General features: G+C 44.1%; 2 protein-coding genes across 3 annotated transcripts in view; one reads left to right on the top strand and one right to left on the bottom strand.

Moving 5' to 3' along the window:
- daam1a (dishevelled associated activator of morphogenesis 1a) overlaps positions 1 to 3,940 on the top strand; it is a 23,482-nt gene extending 19,542 nt beyond the window's left edge. For both annotated transcript variants that reach the window (XM_047821420.1, XM_047821421.1), the window contains 7 exons: positions 397 to 485; positions 728 to 896; positions 1,017 to 1,124; positions 1,234 to 1,294; positions 1,437 to 1,568; positions 2,654 to 2,824; positions 3,025 to 3,940. In XM_047821420.1, coding sequence (XP_047677376.1) covers positions 397 to 485; positions 728 to 896; positions 1,017 to 1,124; positions 1,234 to 1,294; positions 1,437 to 1,568; positions 2,654 to 2,824; positions 3,025 to 3,234 — 940 coding nt within the window. In that variant the 3' untranslated portion in view covers positions 3,235 to 3,940. The remainder of the gene's footprint in view (positions 1 to 396; positions 486 to 727; positions 897 to 1,016; positions 1,125 to 1,233; positions 1,295 to 1,436; positions 1,569 to 2,653; positions 2,825 to 3,024) is intronic.
- An 804-nt stretch (positions 3,941 to 4,744) lies between these two features.
- On the bottom strand, positions 4,745 to 9,197 carry LOC113649340 (G-protein coupled receptor 135). The gene has a single exon (XM_027157080.2). It carries the CDS (start codon positions 8,199 to 8,201, stop codon positions 6,882 to 6,884), a length of 1,320 nt encoding a protein of 439 aa, XP_027012881.2. The 5' UTR covers positions 8,202 to 9,197; the 3' UTR covers positions 4,745 to 6,881.
- Positions 9,198 to 9,238: the final 41 nt, after the last annotated feature.

The following is a 9,238-nucleotide window of genomic DNA, read 5'->3' as shown; positions in this document are numbered from 1 at the left end:
CTTAGTGGTTAGCATGTTCTCCTCACACCTCCAGGGTCGGGGGTTCGATTCCCGCCTCCACCTCGTGTGTGGAGTTTGCATGTTCTCCCCGTGCCTCGGGGGTTTCCTCCGGGTACTCCGGTTTCCTCCCCCGGTCCAAAGACATGCATGGTAGGTTGATTGGCATCTCTGGAAAATTGTCCGTAGTGTGTGAGTGTGTGAGTGAATGAGAGTGTGTGTGTGTGCCCTGTGATGGGTTGGCACTCCGTCCAGGGTGTATCCTGCCTCGATGCCCGATGACGCCTGAGATGTTTGGATAAGCGGTAGAAGATGAATGGATGAGAGTAAACACTACACACTACACACGTCTTGTCTCTCTGTCCAACACACGTCTTGTCTCTCTGTCCAACCCCACAGGATTAATCACTATCAGCAGAGACTGCAGTCGCTCTACTTCAAGAAGAAGTTTGCTGAAAGAGTCGCAGACATCAAGCCAAAAATAGAAGGTGTGTTTCTGCACGATTGGAGCTTTTAATAATCCATTATTATTATAATTTATCAACATTTAGAGCTTCTAATTTATCATCAGTGTATCTATAAGCTCAGTGTTGTTATAGACGGGAGATAAGTAATGAGTAATAATTAACGTACCATATAAGAGATTATTACATTATTAAGATATTAATAGCCTTTTTTTAATATTTATTAAAACAGTCCGATCTGAAGAGAGAGTGTGTTTGTGTTTCAGCTCTCAGTCAGGCGTCTACGGAAATGCTGAAGAGCCAAAACCTGCGCCAGCTCTTCGAGGTCGTCCTCGCGCTCGGGAACTACATGAACAAAGGTCAAAGGGGAAACGCTTACGGCTTCAGAGTGTCCTCGCTCAACAAGATCGCTGACACCAAGTCCAGCATCGACAAGTGAGGAGAACAGCACACAAAACGCTCATAAGACATTCACCATGTTCAGCTCTGATCTGTGTGTGTGTGTGTGTGTGTGTGTGTGTGTGTGTGTGTGTGTGTGTGTGTGTGTGTGTGTAGGAACATCACTCTGCTGCATTACCTGATTATGATTCTTGAGCAGAAATATCCCAAGGTGTCATCGTTCCATGAGGACCTGCCGAATGTCCCAGAGGCTGCTAAAATCAAGTAGGTGCTTTCAGACACACACACACACACACACACACACACACACACACACACACACACACACACACACACATTATGATATACCGTACTGTATATTTCACTCCTTTAGCATGACAGAGCTGGAGAAAGATGTCAACAACCTGCGCAGTGGTCTGAAGAGTGTGGAGGCGGTGAGTAACACACAGGGAGACAGATGTATAAATGTTTTTTTTATACATGATAGAAACACAGTGTGTGTGTGTGTGTGTGTGTGTGTGTGTGTGTGTGTGTGTGTGTGTGTGTGTGTGTGTGTGTGTGTGTGTGTGTGTGTAGGAGCTGGAGTACCAGAAGAGTCGTCCCCCAGACACAGGGGATAAGTTCGTGTCTGTGGTCAGTCAGTTCAACACTGTGGCAGGATTCAGCTTCTCTGAGGTAGAAGATTCTCTACAGGAAGCCAAAGAGACGGTAAAACTCACTACTGCAAGATGATGTACGGTCAGATGACTGACAGGATGGATGAACGATAGATTATTAGACTGTTAGACAGACAGGAAGATAAAGGGATGGATAGATGGGTGAAGGAAGAATTGTTAGACTGGCTGGAAGATGGAGGGATTGATGGATGGATGAATAGAGGAGAGTCTGTTAGACTCACAGGGTGACGGATGGATGGATGGAGGATAGACTGTTAGACTCCCATGGTGATGGATGGCTTGAAGATGTTTCATGTAATTGTGTGTAACATGTGACGACGTTCTCACGGCTCTCACGTGTGGAACTCGAGACGGACCTCTTTAACCACGAAGCTTTCAGGTAGACCTTAAAACCTCTGCAGTCCAGTCTGTAGGACAGAAATCAGATGTAGATCACAACTCGGAGCTCACACTCTGTTTTACTGGGTTTCTACTAGAATGCTGAAAACACACACACACACACACACACACACACACACACACACACACACACACACACACGCACATTAACTGGGTCAAACACACACACACACAAACACACACACACACAGATCCATTTCAAAGCAGACTTTTCTTGGGTCAAGGAGCCACATGGAACCGATTTGTGTGCAGATTTGGATTTATGGAGATTTTTAGTGGGTGTCAGAGGAAAAGGAGAAAAAGAACTGATGTGTTTCTTAAATGGAGGTTAAGACAAATTATTCACTCGAAGGAACAAAATCCGGAGACGATACCAGATGTAAACAATACCAGTGACAGATTAGCGGTTAGCAGATTAGCACAACAAGCTAACTGTATTAGCACCGTACCCTCAGCAGAAGCACCTTGTATGTCTCTATATCTCCTTCTGACTAAACGCAAAGCACATAACTATAATAATCAGAGTGTTTGTTTGACCTACATGTTACATGCCAGGCTTTCTATTCGAGATTAGCATTGCAGGCTAAACGTATTAGCTACAAACACTACGGTGAGACAGCGGACGTCTGTGCTAAGTCTTTACGAGCTGTATTTTTATACACGTTTATTGTGAGGTAATTTTTTGTTCCAAATCATCACTATTCTCCTCTTCTTCAGTTTAAGAAGGTGGTGAAGGTGTTCGGTGAGGATCCCAGCTCCATGCAGCCTGACGATTTCTTCAGGATTTTCGATCAGTTCCTGCAGGCGTTCGCCGAAGCCAAACAGGACAACGAGAACATGCGCAAACGCAAAGAGGAGGAGGAGCGCAGGGCTCAGAGGGAGGCTCAGGTACAACACTATCAGCACAGTGTAGTGGTCTACAAAATCATCTGGTGACTTCTAAAGTGTGCTTTATATACGTTCTGCTGAATATCGTTTAGAGCTTTACTCAGAAATACTGTCAGATTAGCTTAGCCGGTTAGCTAACAATATGGGTGAAGCATTTCAGAACATGACTTTAACATTCTGTCTCTCTCTGTGTTTCTCAGCTGAAGGAGCAGCGTGAAAAGGAGCGTAAAGCCCGTAAAGCGAGGGAGAACTGCGAGGAGGACGGAGAGTTCGACGACCTCGTCTCTGCCCTCCGCTCCGGAGAAGTGTTTGACAAAGATCTGAGCAAAATGAAGCGCAACCGCAAACGAGCGAACACTCAGCACCTCGAGACGAGTCGAGAGAGAACGATCACCAAACCCAGTCTATGAGGAATATTAGCACCGATGCTAAATTTCATGCACTATTTATGCACTATTGTGGCCTGTTAGCTGAGCGACCAAATAAGCCATTCATGAGAAATGATCCTAAACAGAATAAACATCTGTATGTTAACGACAAATTAGCGATGCGACCGGATTATTAGAGTTAAAACTGATGTATGGTGCATAATAAAACATGCTCGCCGTGTGTTAATGCGTCATATGAGCGATAAAGTAGGAACATTTCTAGCAATGTTAGAAAGAAATGATCGACATTATCTTATAGATCTTCTAGTATGGCCCTGTATCTCCATCTGGTGGTGAAGTCCGGGTATTACATATTCTGATTCTCTTCGACTAATTAATTTTTTTTTTCTTTTGGCGGGAAAAAAAGCACACAAACTCAAATTTTATTTGGAAATATGGACTAACTCTGTTTATATGTGTGTGTAAAAATGTCTCATGTCTCAGTGTTTGGTGCACGTTCAGTTTAACAGACCGAATCCCACGCTGGTTCTGTATTAAACATGAGTGAGTCAGTGTCTGTGTGTTTCCTGCTCTGACACCTGAATCAGCTCAGTCTCATCATCTCACACTTCACCAAGACTAAGCGGGTGTTTTTAAAGTGTTTTCATGTACAAATGAAGGCTTGAAATGAATCCACATTTTGTAATTTTTAAGTGTTGTTATGGAATAAAAACTGTGTAGTATTGTTGATGAGGGGGAAAAATTTATGACTGGTTTCTCAGATAACAAAATATATGTTTACTTGAATATCGGTAAATTGCTGTAATATAGGGGGGCACATGATGGCTTAGTGGTTAGCACGTTCGCGTCACACCTCCAGGGTTGTGGGTTCGATTCCCACCTCCACCTTGTGTGTGTGGAGTTTGCATGTTCTCCCCGTGCCTTGGGGGTTTCCTCTGGGTACTCCGGTTTCCTCCCCCGGTCCAAAGACATGCATGGTAGGTTGATTGGCATCTCTGGGAAATTGTCCGTAGTGTGTGAGTGTGTGTGTGTGTGCCCTGTGATGGGTTGGCACTCCGTCCAGGGTGTATCCTGCCTCGATGCCCGATGACGCCTGAGATAGGCACAGGCTCCCCGTGACCCGAGAAGTTCGGATAAGCGGTAGAAGATGAATGAATGAATGAATGAATGAATGAATGAATGCTGTAATATAAAGTGAACAGTACACTTTAGGATGTGTCACTATATCAGAATAACTCCACTGTATCACATCTGCACAATGAGGCTAAAGTGTGGAAGCTTAAAGCTACCAGTTTAACGTCGTACATCGACGGATTCATTCCGAGATTCTTATAATAAGAATAAAATCTAAAATAGAAAGGAAAGAGTTAACTTAGAAATGGTGCATTTGTGTGGATAAACTCTACACTCTTGTATATTGTGTGAATCGCTGTAATCTCTCTGTGTGTTCTTATATGTACACATGTAAATACTGCCTTATTAATATTAATAATAATCTCTGTGGTGTTAATGCTGTTGAAGGCTTTTTTCCCTCCAGTTTGTGGGGTTTCTCAGCATCTTTATTTAAAACCTTGTATAAAGGAATGGATTACAGACAAAGACCAAACAAAGGAAACAGATCCATCTCTGATGCCAAAGAGCTGCTCTTTAAGCCTCACTTGTTCAGCTGGAACTGGATTTTACTTCTGAATTAATTAAAGTGTCACACAGACGTCAGGCATTTCAGCAGAAATCTTAGGAAATGACTGAAATTATTGCCTTTTTATAAAATGTCATTTGGTTTGGAGTTTTTTTCCTTTTCTTGTTTTTGGCTTCATCTGTTAAATAAAGTTTCTGTACTTTGTTTACAGCTCGTAGCTCTGGCAGGAATCAGTGGAGTGTTTTTGACATCAGACAGATTTCCTTTGACGTTTCGGACGAACACAATACGAGCGTGGACGATTAATAATAAACACGGTTTGTACTTTAGTTGGATCAGAAACCATCTTTATTGTGTAAACAGATTCTCTTGCTGTTTTTAATACTGTAGCAGTGTTGGTCTAGAGTAGATCAGCGTGCATGTGTGTGTGCACAAAACCTCTGAAAAAAACGTGTATTAAGTGGAGATAATAAAGAGTGTGTGTGTGTGTGTGTGTGTGTGCACAAATAAAAAAGAGCAAACGAAATGCAGTTAAATATGAATGAGTAAATAATTCAGCTATTGTTCATACTTTAGTTTCTTAGTGCAATGAAGAAATCTTTTCTTTGTAACTTGATTAAGGGAGACGAGGAGCATCAGAACATCATAATGCAGTAAGACCGGGACAGTGTAATGATGTAACTGTGTGACACGGTAACACTGTAATTGTGTAACACTGCAATTGTGTAACACTGTAACACTGCAATTGTGTAACACTGTAACACTGCGATTGTGTAACACTGCAACACTGCGATTGTGTAACACTGCAACATTGTGTAACACTGCAACATTGTGTAACACTGCAACATTGTGTAACACTGCAATTGTGTAACACTAACACTGTGATTGTATAACACTGCGATTGTGTAACACTGTAAACACTGCAAATGTGTAACACTGTAACACTGCGATTGTGTAACACTGCAACATTGTGTAACACTGTAACATTGTAACACTGTAACACTGCCATTGTGTAGCACTGTAACACTGCCATTGTGTTACACTGCCATTGTGTTACACTGCCATTGTGTAGCACTGTAACACTGCGATTGTGTAACACTGCAACATTGTGTAACACTGCAACATTGTGTAACACTGCAACATTGTGTAACACTAACACTGTGATTGTATAACACTGCGATTGTGTAACACTGTAAACACTGCAACATTGTGTAACACTGTAACACTGCCATTGTGTAGCACTGTAACACGGCCATTGTGTTACACTGCCATTGTGTTACACTGCCATTGTGTAGCACTGTAACACTGCGATTGTGTAACACTGTAACTCTGCCATTGTGTAACACTGCAACACTGCGATTGTGTAACATTGTAACACTGCGATCGTGTAACACTGTAACACTGCCATTGTGTAGCACTGTAACACTGCGATTGTGTAACACTGTAACTCTGCCATTGTGTAACACTGCAACACTGCGATTGTGTAACATTGTAACACTGCGATCGTGTAACACTGTAACACTGCCATTGTGTAACACTGTAACACTGCCATTGTGTAACACTGTAACACTGCCATTGTGTAACACTGTAACACTGCCATTGTGTAACACTGTAACACTGCCATTGTGTAACATTGTAATGACATGACACTTTAACAGTTTAAACACCTAAAGTGCAATCACATAACCAGACATGGCGACGCATGAAGAGGAAGGTTAAATAAACAGTAATAAGTGTTAGGACCGCCCCTTGTCTCCCTCATCATCCCTTGTCTCCCTCATCGCCCCTCGTCTCCCTCATCGCCCCTCGTCTCCCTCATCATCCCTCGTCTCCCCATATTAAAGCGCCACAACCCAAAATGTTATGTTTCGATGCATCCACAGTGTTGTGATGCGATTGCTCGCACCCTGGTGTAGAGTTTGGCACTTCAAAAATGATGTAAACATCGATGTGAATGACATTTAAAACGCCAGTCCAGCTACTTATATATGTTTATATGTTATACGAGCCATTGGAAAAATGTCAGAGATCAGAGACTGGTGTTGGCCGTGTTGTGTTTTGGTTCATGTCCGAGTTCGGTGGCCGTGTCGAGATGTGCGTCTGTGCAGAAGAACACTGCTGGGTTCTTGCACGCCCACATGGCCACTTCTCCACCGTTAGCTGGGCTTGAAGACGACACTCGACTGTTTCCACCAGCACGTGTTCCTGTGATGTAGCGCTCTCGTATTGCGTGCGAGCGTGATACTGATCGTCTGCGGGTTCGAGTCTGAGCAGACAGATAAGCCGCGACGTTTCTAGTCCTGTACCCTTCCTCACGGCTCCGACCCAGCAGCATAGAGATGTTGGGGTTCCTCATGGCGTAAATAAGTGGGTTGATGGCGCCGTTGGCCCACGCCATGCACACGGCCACGGCGTCCATGGCAGGATTGAAGGCGTAGTTTCCGATGGCCGTGACGATCCCCATGAGGCAGTAGGGTCCCCAGCAGAATATGATGAAGACGATCATGATGAGCACGGTCGTAGCCGTTCTCATCTCGCTGTAGAAGCGGAGCAGGTGCGCGTAAGTGGTGACAGGTCGCACCCGGATCTCTGAGAGACGCACCGTTTTGCAGATGTTGTAGTGACAGAAGCACATAAGTGCAAATGGAAGGAGGTAGCACACGACGATTAGGGAGACGCTGTACGCCGTGCCCATGCGAGACGTCCCCGAGTGGAAGACGTACATGCAGTGGTAAAATCCACGCTTGTGTATGACGAGGTGCTCTGACGTCCGTACGAGGAGATACCACGGGAAAGAGAAGATCACCGCCGACATCCAGACGGCCACCAGCAGCTGGATGGCCTTCTTCCTCCCAATCTTCTCCTGCGGTTGCCTGACGATAGCGTAATAGCGATCGAAGGAGATGAGCGTCATGGTGAGCGTAGAGATGATCCCAAAGCAGGTGTTGAAAAACCCGTTGGCGATGCAGAAACGCTCGCCGAATATCCACGCGCCGTCCTTACTGAACAGCATGATGAAGGAGAAGGGCAGGCAGAGCACAGCTGTGAGGAAGTCAGACAGCGAAAGAGACATGATGAAGGCGTTGGTGACCGTCCTGAGCTGCCGGTGTTTGATGATCACTATTACCACGGCAGAGTTTCCCAAACTGGACAGCAGAAAGATGGACAGGAGGAGGAGAGCTTGAGCTGCCACGGCTATACCTCGCAGCACTGAGCTTCCCTCTGAGACCTCCAGAGGTGTCACTCCAGATGTGCTGTTCACAGCTGCAATCTGAGGAACCGGAGAACTCGTCGTCCCCGTTTCCCAGATCAGGGCCGAAGTCGATATGTTGTCCAGCGCTGTGGTCATGATGCTGAGGTTCGCATCCGTCGGACACGATCGAGGAGCAGCCACACGGCCGGAGAGAACTCATCCCTTTCACAATCATGTGCTGAGCCTCAGCCTGAGACACTGGATTACAGATAGTGATTTAAACCGTAACTGGACCACACATCCACCCCCTAGGAACCCCTGATGGTACAGGAGGGCTTTCGCAGGAACATTTCTCTTCTTCTTTAGCTCTGATGAAGCAGAAGCAGCAGCAGCAGCTCTTATTTGTGCATGTTGAGATGGACATTGTTCAGATCCCCTCCTCCGACCCTGCTCAGGGTTGCCAGCTTAGTGAATAACTCACCAGTATAGTTAACACTTTAATGATTGAATAAATAACATTATTATGCGAACATAATCGAGAGGTAGAGAATGAATCGTATTTTATTAAAAAGTTCAACGTAACTGACTATTACAAATGTGAGGTTATATAAAGCTTGGGGAACTTTTATTGGTGTAAAAATATCTCAATTAAAATATTTTATGCATTAAAAGAAACATTATATTTTTAAAAAATGAACAAAGCAACCCAATATAATGTAAACTGTAAAAATGTAAACAAATAAAAAACAAAGAAAATCCTCACTGTTTACATCTACAACACACACGTTCATCCGCAGAGCCATAATAATTTACGGGATTTTGCCGTAACAACATGGCAACCTTAACGTCCTGCACTTAAAGCCTATGACGTTAGAGGTGTTGCCATGACAACAGAGCTGCGTCTTGATTGGCTACTCTTTTCCCCCCTGTACTGCTCCACTGTTCTCTCTGTTCTGTATATGGAAGAAAAACGTGTATTTTTCCCCGTACACATATATTAAACATATTTCGTCAACATTGCTGTCTTTGTTTTGTTTTTAACTAAATCTTATCTGTTTTCATGCATTTTGTTATACATTTTTCATATATATGTTTTTTTCAGAACATTTGGCTCGGCTCACCCTTACGAGTCGACTCCCAAACGGTTCATATCGCTTACCAAAGGAAAACGTTTTCCAGTATTTCACCTCTCT

This window comes from Tachysurus fulvidraco, chromosome 12 (assembly GCF_022655615.1).
Source record: "Tachysurus fulvidraco isolate hzauxx_2018 chromosome 12, HZAU_PFXX_2.0, whole genome shotgun sequence".
NCBI lineage: Eukaryota > Metazoa > Chordata > Actinopteri > Siluriformes > Bagridae > Tachysurus > Tachysurus fulvidraco.
This window is presented reverse-complemented; position numbering and strand designations above follow the sequence as displayed.

Coding starts and splice junctions, on each gene's coding strand:
- LOC113649340 (XM_027157080.2), bottom strand. CDS start 8,201: ATGACCACAGCGCTGGACAACATATCGACTTCGGCCCTGATCTGGGAA.